Source organism: Ceratotherium simum, chromosome 28 (assembly GCF_057802395.1).
Source record: "Ceratotherium simum simum isolate JZ-2026a chromosome 28, ASM5780239v1, whole genome shotgun sequence".
In the NCBI taxonomy this organism is placed as follows: domain Eukaryota; kingdom Metazoa; phylum Chordata; class Mammalia; order Perissodactyla; family Rhinocerotidae; genus Ceratotherium; species Ceratotherium simum.
In genome coordinates this window covers 20710216-20727142 of record NC_141927.1, presented here as the reverse complement: position 1 = coordinate 20727142, position 16927 = coordinate 20710216, and the positions used below count along the sequence as shown (strand labels likewise).

The following is a 16927-nucleotide window of genomic DNA, read 5'->3' as shown; positions in this document are numbered from 1 at the left end:
AACAATAAGAAAAATATAGAGTCAGGATGAAGCAGGAAGAGAAAATGAGAGGAACTAGGGAAGGAGAAAGGATATGACAGATCCTAGTGGTTTTCAAATCTATAGCAATAGTGGTTACTGTCTTGAGAGATACAGTACAGCCAGTTATACTGTCCCCAAATTACTAGACTCAACTGCTTATATCTGTTTTTTGTACATGTTGAAGTCCTTCAGAAGTGCTATGCTAAATCTTCATTTAACTGTGTTTCCCATGATGGTAATGTATTTAGAAGGTCTTTATATGTAAAGATACATATTATGACATGAGGTAAGATTTTACAAATTATGTGATTAAACTTTAGTTCAAATTGAGACTTTATGAATTGAGCATGATTTCTTGCCTTGCTGGGTGTTTCAGTTATCAGACCCATAATTTGGCTGTACTCTACCAGGCCTGTTCCCTCTCTTGATATTATTAGAGAGGAGTAGAAGCATATAGTCTAGATCTTCCTCATTCTTTTCTTGGAAAATTGGATAGAACTGCTAATGTACTGACTTCTGGGTTCTATCCATCCCTGAGTCTTTTCATTTCTTCCCTCGCCCCTTCCTGTTGCTCACTAATGAACACTGAGATTTAGTGGATGTCAAGCTATTAGGCAAGGCAAGGCCTGACAGATGTGGCTGGTAAAGAAGCACCCCATTTTAGATTCAGAGTTTATTATTTACATAGGCAGAGAAAGGAAGGGTTTCTAAAGGTGCCAGCTCCCCGTGTCTCTTGTTCCACACACCACAAGAGCGACACTGAAACAGAAGAGGCCAGATGACGGTTGTAACATGAGTGGTGGGACACCTGTTGCTGAGGAGCCAATGCTGTGCTGCGGCTAAGCTACTTTATAGAATGGAGATGTGCCCTCAGGGAGTGAGGCAGAAGGGTCTCATGTTTCATCAGAACCAGGAAGAGAAGAGAAACTCTCATGACAGCCTTCTAGGGGAGAGAGGGAGGCGAGTGAAGAATGGCCACATAGCAGCTCCTCACAGGCCTCCCATGTTCTCATGTTCTGTGTTCCGGGAGGATCGTAAGGCCTTCTGCCAAGACTTAGATTCAGCTGCAGTTCAGTCCTTACCTATGTGGCCTATGTGGATACGTGCAAGGTCTCTAGGCTGCCATGGCTGAGCTGTTTCCATACAATGTAGACACAGCTAGAAGTACTGTTTCTTTTGGCTATGTCAGCCACCCATGCTGAGAAAAACAGTGGGGGTAAGGGAAGGAGTGATGAAGTAGGATGGACGATAACGCCCTTAAAATAATGAACATCATGTGTTGTTATTGTTGTTATACTAGCTAGCCTAGCCAGTGTTACTCTGTAGTGTTATTACCCTCATTAATTCTCCTGCTCTCCCTGGAAGGTTACTATTAAAGCGCCCAGGAGAGAAACAGTTCAATCACACTTTAGTACCTTAACTTTGGAAATCTAGCCTTAGATGTTTTAAATTTGGGATTCATATAAAACTATAGTTTTTTCTGTTTTTATAGTATCTTCACAGTTATAGAGGTTATAGCTTCTTTTCACAGTTTCATCTGTTTTGGGGGGTGACTGTGCCTTTTTGAAGTGCCTACTGGGACTCTCCAAAGCAAGTTTTGTGTATGCCACATAATGTATATTTTAATTTTGATTAGAATTCATTCAGCACTTTTCACATGATTCAGTAACAGCAGTCAAAAGCTTAATTTCATTTGTATAAGTGTTCTGGTTAGAATAACGTAGTTCAAATTATTTTCATCAAAACTTTTGCTGTCGGGCCGGCCCCGTGGCTTAGCGGTTAAGTGCGTGCGCTCCGCTGCTGGCGGCCCGGGTTCGGATCCCGGGTGCGCACCAACACACCGCTTCTCCGGCCATGCTGAGGCCGCGTCCCACATACAGCAACTAGAAGGATGTGCAGCTATGACATACAACTGTCTATTGGGGCTTTGGGGGAATAAATAAATAAATAAAATTATTAAAAAAAAACAACAAAAAAAAAACTTTGCTGTTAATTAAACGAGCAGTAGTACTACCAATCACATCATTTTACATATTACTTTTGGCAGTCGTACCCTATATTGCTGAACCTGTTTTATGTGAAGGTCAAAAGTAACCAAGAGGCCTCTTTTTCCAGTAAGTTTTGTGCAGAATAGATGAAAATGGCTAGACTTTAGTCTAAGAGATCAATGAAGAAACCAGGAACCTAAATATGAGTTGATGAAGTCTTAACTTGAGTGATGGCCTTAGAAATAGGAAGGGAAGGTTGACTCCAGATGGAATATCACAGAGTAAATTGACAGTATATTGGGAACTTATTTGTTATTAGCAGAGTAGCTGCTGTAATGTGGAGGATGTAAGCAACAAGGTTTTAGGTTCTGCTGGCTCTTTCAGAGAGTCCCTGGGGTGGAGATCAGAGCTCTGTGGTTCTTGGAGAAAACTTGGTCAGAGGAGCAACCCCTCCTATTCTTGGCACCTCCCTCCTTCCCAAGAGTAGCAGACTTTTGCCACTTCAAGGTGCTAATGGGCAGGGATATCATTGAACAGATAGGTGGCATCCTCCCTACCTTGAACGTGGGAGAGCATTTACCTTTGCAGCTGAGGAGACCAAGCAGTACAGAGCCTTCCTCTTATATCGATGGGAGACTGATCACTTTCTAGCCAGAACATTGCTTCACCCTAGGAGTGAGACTTTCAACCACTGTCAGCATGCCGCCATTAAAGCTACCCAGCAGTTGGGTCCAGCTTTAAGGGTAAGTAAGAGTGGTAACGAGGCCAGTGAATGTAACAGTGTATGTAAAAGGGACCCAGCAGCCAGAGAGAAGACATAGAAGCAGACCACTAGAACAGGTGAAATCTAGTAAAAACAGATCTATTGATGGAAATACACACTTGAACAAAATAATAAGAACACTTAAGCAGATTGAATTATAGCAAATTCTTCTGAACCAGAAAAAAGGATTTTCAAATTTAATCTTTAGATTATTTGAAAAAAAGGATGAATGCTATTAAGTCTCAAATTATTGGCCTAGAAAATCGAGGGGAAGAATTATGTCATCACACAGAGCAAAAAGTACTAAGATGTAGAATCAAGAGGAAAATGATTAGAGGCTTAAGGACAAATCTTGGAGGTCTGATATAAAGGAGTTCTAAAGGAGAAACAAAAACCGGCATAGAGGCAATAATTAAATAATAAAGGGGAATGTTTAATGAAGCAAGACTCGAGACTGCAGATCAAAACAGCTGTTGTCCAGCCAGGAGACAAGAGGGGAAAGCACACACACATACATGCCCCCCTCCCCATGTATATTCTGGTAAAATTCCTGAATTCCAAGGAAAAAGTAAAAATCTTCTAAGCTTCCGGCCTGAAAGAACAGGTTACGTACAATGAAAAAGAACCAAACTGACATTAGACAATCTTTCTTACAACACAAGAAGTAGAAGAAAGTGAAATAACATCTATACACAGACAAAAAGGGACTGCAACTCAAGAATCCTACACTTGGACAAGAGACCCTTCGCCCGTTAAGGTGAAAGCAAGATATTGGTGTATGCTGTCTGAGGAAAACTACAGAAACAACAAAGGAATCAGAATGGACACCTTTATGTGGGGGAATGTGAAAGGAGAGGTAATAGTTCAGTAAAGAAAACAATAGATTAATCTCACATATTAATATAAATTCAAAAGCAAAAGTATTAGCAAATTTAATCTGTGAATATATAAAAAAGTTATTAGACTGTTGTCAGTAGGGTTTATTACAGAAATATAATCATGATTCATTATCAGGAAATCTGTCAGCGTAATTTGTTATATCAACAAAGACAGAAAGACATATAATCTGTCCTTAAAGGACAGAGGTCATATAATCATAGCAGTAGATTAGATAAAATTTGACGTCATTCCTAATGAAAAATATAAGTAAAATACACCTAAGAAGGCAGTGGTCTAAATACAGTGAAAGCTGTTAACTAATGCCAATCACAAACGCCACTGTAAATGAAAATACTCCAAAGATAGGTCTGTCAAAATTAGGAATTAAACAGGGATTGTCTCTCTACCATCATCATCATTTAACATTGTTTGGAAACAATTATGACAAGAAATTAATTTGAATAAATATTGGAAAAGAAGGAAAACAAATTTTATATTTTTTTCTAAGAGAACGCAAAGAGACACTGAAGAATAGCTACTTCAGTTAACAAAGTAAACTAGTAAAGTACGTGCTTATGAAAGAAGTGTGCAAATATTTTTCTTTATCACAGTAATTAACCCAGTAGAAATGGGAGTGGGGGAAAATACCCTTCTTAGAGTAGTATCCAAAGCTACTGGGGAAAAAAATCCTTAGGAATAAATGTAACAAGGAAAGTACTAGATCTATAAAAAACTATAGAATATTTTTGAAGAACGTGAAACAAGATTAAATAAATATAAAAACATAACCATGTTCTTAGATGAAAATGCATAAAATTATTAAATATCAACTTTCCTCACATTAATAAATACTTTTAATGTGATTCCATTTTGAATCCTCATGGATTATTTTTGAAGTTGTAGGGGAAAATCTCAAAGCATATTTGAAAGGACAGATGTCCAGGAATAGCCAAGAAAAGAAGAGAAGCTAGGTAGGACTTGCCTTACCAGATGTTTAAACATAGTGTAAAACTTCTGTGGCCAAAAGAATGAAAATGGCATTGGAATAGATAGGTTAAACAAATAGAATGCCCAGAAGTAAAACCTCCAAAATATGGAGATTCAATATATTGACCAAAGTTGCATTTTAATTCAATGTGAAAAGAGTAGGTATAACCAACTCATGTGGAACAAAATAAAGTTGAATTCCTACCTTGTGCCATATACCAAAATAAATGTAAAAAAAATAACAAAACTTAGAAGGAAAATTTAGTAGAATATGGGTATAACCTGTGGGTGGTTATGACCTTTTAAACCAAGTCATGCTACACAAAAAGTATAATAAGAAAGCAGACATATTTGACTGTTGAATGCCCATTATTCTTCTCTCTGTTATGGACATTTTATATAGGTAGGATGTGACTCGTTCTTGTATTTCCTAGTGTTGAAAAATTGTTAACTTAGAGTCTAGTAGAGAATTTGGGTCATATAAGGTCTGCTATATAGTTCGAATTGGGATTTACTCATTAAGACGAATATCAAAAGGACAATGAAGTGTTAGAATTTATTACTGTTGCCTCATGCTTCCAGAGGTTATTGCAAAGATGATCTCCAAGGCATATTATTTACTGTTTTGTGTTCTGTTTATACCTGGCCTTCACAGCATTCTAAATTGAGTTACCTGTACTATTTCACTATGGAAATCAATTTCCCTTTCAGTTTGAGTTAGTTGCAACTGATAACAGTTGTCACTTTTTTTACTCAAGGGTATGAAAGTGCCAGTATGTCTAGCACATGTGAACCTTGCAAAAGTAGGAACAGACATTCAGCCCAGACTGAAGAGCCTGTTCAAGCAAAAGTATTCAGCAGAAAGAATCATGAGCAGCTGGATAAAATAATAAAATATAGTAGGTCTACAGAAATATCTTCAGGTATGTTCTTTTTTGGTTTGCTTTAATTTAAGGACTTCTTCATTTTAGATTTGAAAAGCTGTTTTAAAAGAAGTTTTAAATTTGGTCTGTCCCACTTTTCTATCATGTCCAAGGTTTTATAGTAGAGATTACAGTACACATTCCTTGATATCAAGAAATGTAAACTGGAAATATTTTTTATTGTTGTGATACCAGTTTTTAATACATTTTGATAAAATTCTAAACCAACAAAAAAGTATAGCTGACTATAATTTGGAAAATCCTAATTTGGAATTCTGAAAATTTTATTTGAATAATTCAATATAAAATCCTATCATTCCCCTGCTTAAAACCTTCGGCCTTCACCCTGCCTGCAGGCGAAAGTCCAAATGCTTAATGTAACATATCTGGCCAGCAGAGATCTGGTTCCTTTCTGCCTCTCCAGACTTATTTCTCACCACTCTCTGCCTTGAACTTTACTCTTGCATTGGCGCTGAACTGAGGTATTCCCATAGCTGTCTTGCTGTTTGTTATCTCAGCAGCTGTCTTTTCTGCCTCAAGTCCTTTTTGCTCTTTGTAAGCCCATTTCTCTGTTGGACTCTTAAATAAAATCGTAATTCTGCTACTCTGAAATTGCATCCAAATCCAAGCTGGGGTAGGTTTCCCTTTCTCCTCTTGGCTTCTGTTGTAGCCTGTGTAAACCTCTTTTGTTGCCTGTATCACGTTATACAGCATTTACCTCTTTGTGTCAGTATCGCCTTTTTGAGTCCCTTGACAGCAGATAACACCTTTTCATATTAGTATCTTAAATGTTAGCGTGATACCTGACGCATGGTAGGCGCTCAGTAAGAGCTTATTGAATGAATGGAGTCATATGTCTTTGCCACCATTTTAGTTTAAATAAGTACTAGTACTTTCCTGATTTATAAAGAATAAGTACATCTCAAAGAAATATGGAGAGGGAGACAGTAAATATAGACTCTCAGTTTTCAGTTGTCAATAAGTCCCTTGGTGAAAGTGGTATTACCAACTACCGTTTGTATTATGCTTTATGTTTATAAAATAAACAAATTACTCATCTCATTTGAGCCTCATAATCCTGTGAATTGGTTTTATTTCCGTTTTGCAGATGAGGAAACATGGTCAGAGGGGGTACCTGTTTTTTCCCCAACACTTATAAAGAGCCGGTAATATAAACTGGTACAGTTTTTCTGGAAAGCTTCAAAAGTCATGCCCTTAACCCAGTGATTGTACTTGGAGGCATCCATCCTAAGGAAACAAAAGTGAAAATAATATTGGGATTTAGTGTTGTCTGAACAGTATGATTCCAACTATGTTTAAAGCAAAATCTGATGAAAAAAATGAAAGAAAATGCATTAAAATGTTAATAGTGATTTTATCATCTTTAAACTCTTCTATATTTTCTAAAACTGTCATGAGTATTTATTACTTTTATAATCAGAAAAGAAACATCACATTTATTTGTATTTTGACCTTGACTTCCTCAAGGTCATATTGCGAGAAAATGGTAGAGCTGAAGTTTCAGTCCTGGTCTCCTGTTGAGTCAAGGATCCTTTTGGCAAAAATATCAATTCTGTTGTCTCGACCCCAGCATTTTACCCAAGTATAATATTTATCTCCTTTCACTAACTTTATCCAATAGTGATATCTTCAAAGAGTAAACAGTTGAGTGGAGCTTGGGACAGGGCACTAAATTGAAAGACTTAATAATTCGTAGTTGGTCATAGTACTTCAGACCTTATTACTGTCACTTAGAAAAATATAATGGTTGAATTTTGGTGAATTAAAAAATGTTTGAATAGTGTGACTATACCTTTGTGTGTATTTACATATTCACTTTTTTAAAAGACTTATTTTTAGTTTTAACCATCACTCTAAAATTCTTTGTAGCATGTAATAGTTTTTGTTATATGATTATTAGAGTGTAGCATATGTGACTGCTAGTATTGAATTATACAGTCCTCTTCTCCCTTAGGAGTTGTGGGAGATTCACCTTGATATGTATGCTTCTAGGAGTGGGTGGTAGAAGTTATTATGGTAGTCATCATCCCATTAATAGAAGTTTATAGCAAATCTTGATATTTTCCCTAATGAGATTATTTTTAAATAGAGTGTAAGCCATACCTTGTGGTGACAGTTTAGGCAAACAATTTTAAAGAAATTTGCTTATTTCTTTTTTCATTCACTTATTCATATTATAGACCCTGTCTTTACTATTCATACACATTTTATGTTCATCCTTATGTCTGCCCTTTCCTACAGCACATGCTAGGAGAATACTACAGCAGTCTAACAGAAATGCATGCAATGAAGCGCCAGGTAACAATCTGCTTAGTTTTGGTGTCCACTTTTTGTTAATTTTTTTCCATTGGTCCTAAAAATCCTTAGTTTTATTGCTCTGATTATTTTTTTAGATTTAGCTTAGTGTATATATGTTATTTGGCTTGTATAAGTGAAAGAGAATTCATACTCATACAACTCGGAAGCCTTTCATTTATAGTTTTTCACTTGATTCGTAAAATTGGCCGCTTTTCTTGTTTTCATTTTCTCTTAGTGTGTGTAACATAACCAACACATTCATATGGGTAATAGAAAACCTTTTTATAATTTAGTGTTTTGTTTGAAGTTATTTTGTATGTCTTAAATGCTTAAGAGCATTAATATTTTTTGGAAACAAAAATATAGTTATTTTTATTCCTAGCTCTGATTTACAGTGTTAAGTATTGTGTATGGCTTCTGTTGTAGTTGCTTATTTTTCACTACCAGTCAACATCTATAAAAAAATAAACAAACGTACCATTAAACAAAAACAACTATGACATGCAAAGACCCTGATAAATAAAGATCATGGAAAATTACAAAGATTCCAAGATGCTATTTTTGTCTGTAAACTATGTATTTTCATTAAATATGGTTCTGTGTGATTTAGAATTGTAAATATTCTGTAATGCCTCTTGTACTATGCACGAGTAAAAAATAAAAGGCTGTTATGAACCATTAGGGGAATCTAAAGAAGAACAACAAGGACCTAGCACAGACAAAGGTGAATATATCAGTGGCACTTCCTAAAGAAAAGAACTCCCTAAAGAAAAGAAAAAATGACAGGATTAAAACAAGATGGAAGCAGAGAAACCTGACTGAGAGCAAGGGTTTTTCTAGCCTAAACTAATGCATTTTAGTCCAGGAGGAGAAACTGGCAAAAGCTTTCCACCTTTATTGCAGGTGGGAGGGATGAAGCATGTGTTTGGCATAATTCATTATTTGGGAATAATTTAATCTTTAATGATAGTATAATTTAGAGAGAGAATTTTGTCACATGCAGAGGTATGAAAGATGTCATTAAATATGCTTTGTTCTTATATTTTTGAAATAATAAACATTTTGTAAATTAACTATTGTCAGACTACACAATATAGTATATAAATCGAAAACTTGCATATAGCAGTTAAGTGCGCGTATTCCGCTGCTGGCGGCCTGGGTTTGGATCCTGGGTGCGCACTGACACACCGCTTGTTAGGCCATGCTGTGGTAGCATCCCATATAAAGTGGAGGAAGATGGGCACGGATGTTAGCTCAGGGCCAGTCTTCCTCAGTAAAAAGAAGAGTATTGGCATGGATGTTAGCTCAGGGCTGATCTTCCTCTCACACACACACACGCACACACACACTAAAATAAATAAATAAATTTTTTTTTAAATTCGTATCTTATCTGGATTTTTCCTATAATTAGAGATTTCCTACAGAGATAATTTTGGTTCCTGCTTATAATATCATTTTTGTGGTAATATATATCACATTTGGACATTTTAAAACTACTAAGAACTTTAGTATATCACTTTATTTTATACTCATAAATGTCTGAGGCAAGATAGGGAAGTTGCATATTTATCATTATTATTATTTTATACTTGTGGAAATTGAGACCTGAAGATGTTAACTTAGCAAATTAGTGGAAAGCTTTTTCATTAGACTCCATTGGTTTTGCAAATTTTCTTATCCCTCTCGTGCAAAAAGTGAATTAAATGTTTATGATCTTTGCATATTTATTTGAAAGCACAGTATATTAAAACACTCAACATTTTAAATTCCCTTTCTTAGAAACGTATCACTGGTTTTTGTGGAACTTGAATATTTAACTCCTTGTGGTTCTACTATTGCTCTAGAAAGTTTACAGAATTTGATAGCTAGAAGAGCCAGTTGGAGGTTTTTTGTTTTTCTAGAGAACTCAAAATGGGAACAGTTCGTAATTTGTACTCTTAAAAATAAGGATATGACTGTATACCTTTAAGGGTGATAATTCTGTGTTATCAACAAATACATACAGCAGAATTGTTGCTAAATAATAGTGATGCCTAGATTCTGTGAAACTGAAAACTTCAGCTGAGTCACTGCCTGCTCCAACATTTAGTATGTCAGTAAGAAACTATAGTAAAATTGTCCTGTTATATTATAGTTGTTACAAATTCAGTTTTTCATCAATACAGCATGATAGCTGAGATTTGAGAATTAGTAGACCTTACTAGATAGACCTTAAAATAGTAGCTTTTATTGGCAGCATTCAGTTTATTCTCAATATTAACAAAATAAATTTTCTTTTCTGTAACGAAGTTTGTATTAGCAAAAACAGAAAATTATTTACACTTAGCTTATTTCATTCAAGTGCTGAAAGAATTCCACTGATTATTCCCATGAAGTGTATAAATTTTTTATTGAGAAATAAGTATGCTCCAAGTAATGCTAGGTAATGCTATTCATGCAGTTAACTGTTTCTCTACTATTCAGTATGTATCTTGATATTTTTAAGATTCTTTTTCTACCTTAAAAGCCCTAAAATAGAATTAAGTATATTCTGATTTTTAAGTAATTTAAAGCTGAGAGTATAATAATACAAGTTAATAAGAAATTGTCAGGAATGTAGTTTATCAATATTAACTTCCTTATCTTTTATATCTTCCAGAAACTGGGAGTGATTTTTCCATGTTCGAAGCTTTGCGGGATACTATTTATTCTGAAGTAGCTACGTTAATTTCTCAAAATGAATCTCGTCCACATTTTCTTATTGAACTCTTCCATGAGCTTCAGCTGCTTAACACAGACTACTTGAGACAGAGAGCTTTATATGCATTGCAGGTATCTGGTACCTAGCATTCTTTTTCCTGCCCTATCTGGTATCGCTGTTATTCACCATTATATCTGCTTGCTTTCTTAGACTGAAGTGTCTTCTTGTTGCATATGTATTTTGATCTATTTTCTTTGTGCTTTCTTGCCATTTTATTTAAAACTTCTTCTATAGCTTAAGTAGCTTTTAAAGTCTTTTTCTGAGCACTTTTTTGGTATTTTATCTTTAATGTTATTTCTTCCTCACATTTAACCTGTGAGATGAAGAGTATTAAATTTGTTCTTCTATCTGCTTCTGCTTTTAAATTTGTGGTTAAACATATATGTTTTACATAAATAACTATCTTATTTCCTTATTTAGGACATAGTATCCAGACATATTTCTGAGAACCATGAAAAAGAAGGGGAAAATGTAAAGTCAGTGAATTCTGGTACTTGGATAGCATCAAACTCAGAACTTACTCCCAGTGAAAGCCTTGCTACTACTGATGATGTAAGCTGATAATTATTAATGAAATGTAGACATAATTTCAGTATGCAGTAAACAAAAGTTAAATAGATTGTTATGAATTGTGAGTATACCTAATATATTTGGTTTTTAGCTTTTTTAGAAAGCTGAGTGTAATGCATTACTTTATTTTGAGGTGAGGTATAAAACTCAATCAAAGTATGGCAGCAGTCAAACACCAAAAATTATGAAAAATGGTAGATTATAAGGTCTAAAATAGCTGTATTTATATCTCCATTGCCCAACATAGGAGTTGACTAATAGCAGACATTCAGTAAAATTTGTTGTGTTCATTAAAGGCATTTAGTAAAGCAGACAGCAATCAGATGACAGTAAGAACCCTTGAATAAATAAATACAAGACAAATCAGGTCTTTGGGTTAGAAGAGAAGCCTAGACAAAAGAAAGTCATCCAGGAAAAAAAGGTGATTTAATGTATTCAAATTGATGAAGAAAATTTTGAATGAAGTAAAAAAGACTTGGAAATAGAAAAAAATGGTGAAGAAAATGGTATATTTTCAATAAACTGCATCCTCCAAATATCACCTCCCTAGCACATAGGTGATTAAATGACTGAATGGCAAACTACTGGGATACTGAGGAGTGCTAGGTATTTGGAAATCACCTATTTAAAGGTCCAGGCCCTGATTCTATTGTAAAACATTATATGTGGTCCTGGGATAGCAAATACATCCTTCTTTTTTGCCGGCTGTAGCACCTGGATATCCATGGATAAGAGTGCCATAATTGATTAGCAAATATATGCTGTAGATAGAGAGTTGGAAGCATATTACTGTGGTTTTGCCCATTGTTGATACGTTAACATTATAATTTTTTTCTGAAAAGATAGTGTTTTCTCAAAAGATCATCTTGTCTCTTCTTCACGTATACAGTCATGCGCCGCATAACGATGTTTCAGTCAACGACGGACCACGTATACAATGGTGGTCCCATTAGATTAATACTATATAGCCTAGGTATGTAGTAGGCTATACCATCTAGGTTTGTGTTAAGTATGCTCTATGATGTTCACACAGTGATAAAATTGACTATGCATTTGTTAGAACATATGCCATTCATTAAGTGACATGACTAGTAATTTCCTTAAACAACTGTTGAGGACTTTTTCTGAATTTTTGCTCTTTAACTTATACTCATGTTTAAAACAGTACTTCCCCAAATCATCATTTCTGCTTAAAACCTTTCTCCACCAGGCTTCACCTCCTATACTACTATGAACAGAAACCTGTGTCTAAAAACTACATGGTTTTAATTGACTTTACAATGTCAAATATCAATTAAGTAATAGCTAAGTGGGATTGTTACACCTAATTGAAAATTATGTACTCCTTTCTATGGGAAATGAAAAGTGGTCCATCTGTAAACATACAAAATAGGAGATATTAGGTTATATTAAAGTTTATTAGGCATTGAAAATAGAGAGTGTGAAGGGTGTCTGTTCTTAGATATCTTTTTTAGTAATTTTATATCCTTAGCTCTAGTGACTCCCTTTTTATCCAAATTTCATATAAAGCAGTATTACTTCAGTTATTTTAAAAGATTTGAGCACATTGGTCTGCACCATCAATAGCAAATTTTGAAAATTGAGCTACAATTTATGATACAGTTAACCTGACAAGGTTTTCAAGGTACATAAAATTTAAAAATACTGTACTACTTAATAAGTAAGTGTCTGAGCTTGAGCTGGTAACAACAAAATACTGTAGACTGGATGGTTTAAACAACAGATGTTTATTTCTCACATTTCTGAAGGCTGGGAAGTCCAAGATCATGGTGCTAGCAGATTTACTTCTCGGTGAGGGCCCTCTTCCTAGCTTGCAGGCAGCCACTTTCTCCCTGTATCCTCTCGTGGCAGTAGGAAGAGGCTCTGGTGTCTCTTCCTCTTCTAAAAAGACACTAATGCTGTCATGGGGGCTCCACACTCACTAAACCTGATTACCTCCCAAAGGCCCCACCTCCTACTATCACATTGGGAATTAAGGCTTCAACATATGAATTTGAGGGGAACGCAAAGGTTCAGTCCATAACTGCAGGGACTTGGCATCAATAACTATACTTAGCATTACTTTTAAATTTTTCATCCCAAACTTAAATTCAGTGTTAATGTCAACATCTTCCCTTTATTAACAACATCCAGTGTTCATACCCACAGATCTAGAGCAATACTGTCTAGTAGAACTTTCTACAGTGATGGAAATGTTTTATATCTGCATTGTGTAATACAGTAGCCATTAGCCGCATGTGGCTATGGAGCACTTGAAATATGGCTAGTGGGATTGAGGAACCGAATTTTAAATTTTAATTTAAACAGCCACATGGCTAGTGGTTACTGTACTGGACAGATATAGAATCTCATTTTCCATGTTTCTAGGCCAAGGACCGTTGAGCTCCTTTTATGGATCTTTTGTGCACACATTTCAGAGTGTTCAAGAGTCTGTGCCCCAGGAAGAGAGGAGTAAAAGTAGACATCTGGGAATTATAAGTCAAGGAGGGTGAGGAATTGAGGTTTAGGAAGAGGAAGAAACACTTTTCGTCTTCTCCAGGTGCTATAAATGGCGAAAGCACATCTACCTTCAAGTCTTACTTGAAGGAGCAACAAAAATACCTGAATTTCCTTTAATCTGGGACATACCTTTCATTCATAATTTAAGAGAAAACTTTAAAAGATCAATAGCTAAGAGAAAGAACACTGTTGTGAAATGAGTTTCAGTCAAAATATAAGTGAGACTCCCCCCTAATCACACTGTACACAAAAAATAATTTGAAAAAGTCCTGAGAAAGCTGAAACTACAAAACTTCTAAAAGAAAACAGGAAAATCTTCGTGATTTTGACATAAGCAAGGATTTCTTAGGACACAGAAAGCACTAACTATAAAAGAAAAAATTGATAAATTGAACTTCATAAAAATAAAATCCTTCTGCTTTTCAAAAAATAGCACTAGGAGAAAATAATCTCAGTACATACATCTGACAAATGACTATATAAATGACGAATCTAGACTACATTAAGAACTTTTACAACTCAGTGGTTAAGACTAACAACACAATAAAAAATGGGCAAGAGATTTGAACCGGGTGCTTCATGAAAGAAGATACTATGTAATGGCCATTGTGCAGATTAAAACCACTTGATACTACCTCACACCCGCTAGAAAGGCTGAAATTAAAAAGATTGACAATAAGAAGTGTTCGTGTGAATGTGGAACAATTGCAACTCTCACACTGCTTGTGGGATTGTAAAATGTACAACCACTTTGGAAAGCAGTTTGGCAGTTTCTTATAAACATAAACTTGGCATGTGACCCAGCAATTTTTCTTCTAGGTATTCATCCAAGACAAATGAAAACATATGTCCACAAAAATACTTGTACACTAGTGTGCATAGCATCTTTTGTCATGATAGCCTCAAACTGGAACATCAACGGATAAATGAATAAACAAACTGTGGTATTTCCATACAGTGGAATACTATTCAGCCATTAAAAAATAATGAACTTCTGAAATACAACAACATGGATTAATTTCAGAAAGATTCTAAGTGAAAGAAGCCAGACACTGCAGAGTATATACTGAATGGTTCCATTTATATGAAGTTCTAGAGCCAACGAAACTAATCTGTGGTGATAGAAATCATATGAGTGGGCTGTAGTGGAGATTGGCTGCAGAGGGGTACAAAGGAACTTTCTGCGCTGATGGAAATGGTCTTTGTCTTTAGGGAAGGTGGTTACATGGGTGGATATATTTTTTCGAAACTCATCAAACTGTACACTTAATGGGTGCTTGTTGTATGTAAATTGTATTTCAATAAAGTTGATTTAAAAAAAAATGAATGATGCTGTCATGTTTTTCTTCTGATATGAGACAACCATATATCATAGTCAGGTAATAGACACTGTTAGAGTTTGGAGATAGGAGAATTTTCCTGAGGATGTAGAACTAATTTAAAATGTTCACTTTTCCTAGTTAGAATTTAATCAGTAGCTGACTCTATGTATTTTCATCTATATAATGACAGGTGTTCTGCAAAGTTACTTAATATTTTAATGTTCTCTGTGACTCTTTATTCAACCTTTTATAACTTTGGTTATATCACAATTTTAAGTGTATAGTTTTATGCAAATACTGAGTTTCTATGTTAAATTTTTAATATTAATCATAAAATTTTTAAAAGAAATATTAGTGATTTTTGTTTTTTTAAACTATAACTTAGGAAACTTTTGAGAAGAACTTTGAGAGAGAGACACATAAAATAAGTGAGCGAAATGATGCTGATAATGCTAGCGTCATGTCTGTATCGTCAAATTTTGAGCCTTTTGCCACAGATGATCTAGGTAAGCAGAATTTTTTATAATCTTAGAATACGACTTTAATACAGTCTTTGAATTGCGTTGATAGGAAACAAAAGTCTAGAAAGGCGAGATGTGGTTGAAAAAACATGGACTTAAAAGTCTATCCTTCAGTCTAAATTCAAGAATCTCCTGTTTAACTCTTTGACCCTGGGCAAATCATCTGACTTTCCTGACTCGGTGTATACTAAGGAAATGGGGATCTTATTTTCCTTGCTATGTTCTTGTGAGAAATATGCAGAACTTTCTAGCATGCATAATACAAGTTGAGAAAATGGTAGTTTTCCTTCCCTTAAGGGAAAGGTCATCCTTTAAGGTCTTCCTTAAGTTAATCGATGGGAAAAATTCAGAGGTAGCCGTGCCTCATCCAATCTATTTTCAGTAACAGTGTTAACTTCATAATTTGAGGTTAAGAACTGAAATTTCTTAGCATAAATAATTTGTAGTGAGAAACCCAGGGAACTCTAAGGCATGGCACATTGCATGTATTTCATCAGTAGTAAAACAGAAAAAGCTTTAGAGGGTTGCGTAACTCAGAGGAAAAAAACGGAGTCCTAAATTTGGAAAGGAGATTAGGGAAAAGAAAAATGTATAGGTGCCTGATTCATTTTCCAGGCTGTAACCTATCAAAAGATACCTGAGTGTTCAGTCCTTCAGACCTCCTGGGCACTTGGTTGATACAATAATCTAATGTCTCATTATTCTGGTGTTCATGTGATGAGAACAAGATTTAGATGATTTCAAAGACATTTTTCCACTACAAAGGAAAGGGCCAAGGCTTGCCCTATCCTTAGGTATCTGCCTTTTCCCAAGCAGTAAGTTTTTCCTTTTGCCTTATACTGATTCTTGAGGACTCTAAGCCCTAGCTGCCTTCTGGGTAAATACCTACCAAGTCTTTACTGAGCTCATCCTGTTATACAGAAAAATCACTCTGTGGCCAACTGTTTTCCCCGTAGTTGTACCCTTCCTCAGTTGCCAAGTGACTTTGAGTCCTACCTGTTTTGTTTCATTTACTGATTTTTTTCTCACAATCCTTCACCGCTAGCTTTGTCCGAAGTGGACAAAGTAGAATTGGGAAAGCTCATTCTTAGGCCTTTTCCTTACCTTAATTGCTGTGTTAACGTTGGATTGTTTGCATCAGCATTTCCACGTTTTGGAATTTATTTTTGTTGTACTATTTAAGTGAAGCAACATGATGTAATGAAATAAATATGAACTTCAGAGTCTAGGAGACGTGAGTTCAAATCCCTGCTCCTACATTTAACTGGCTGTGAAACCTTGGGCAGGTTACTTCAGTTTCCTGAAAATGAGGGTACTTTCATCCACTTTATATGGTTATTTTAAGGATTAAATAAATAAATGTGATAATGTATG

The 16927-nt window shown here is 35.3% G+C and overlaps 1 protein-coding gene across 36 annotated transcripts in view; it reads left to right on the top strand.

Annotated features, from left to right (window-relative positions):
* PCM1 (pericentriolar material 1) overlaps positions 1 to 16927 on the top strand; it is a 90328-nt gene that overhangs the window by 53517 nt on the left and 19884 nt on the right. For 17 of the 36 annotated variants that reach the window (XM_087418411.1, XM_087418429.1, XM_087418404.1 and 14 more), the window contains 5 exons: positions 5397 to 5561; positions 7824 to 7880; positions 10519 to 10691; positions 11041 to 11172; positions 15418 to 15538. In XM_087418411.1, coding sequence (XP_087274537.1) covers positions 5397 to 5561; positions 7824 to 7880; positions 10519 to 10691; positions 11041 to 11172; positions 15418 to 15538 — 648 coding nt within the window. Of the gene's footprint in view, positions 1 to 5396; positions 5562 to 7823; positions 7881 to 10518; positions 10692 to 11040; positions 11173 to 14529; positions 15022 to 15417; positions 15539 to 16927 lie in introns of those variants that run through there. The other 19 variants (XM_087418423.1, XM_087418424.1, XM_087418433.1 and 16 more) reach the window with 5 other exon arrangements.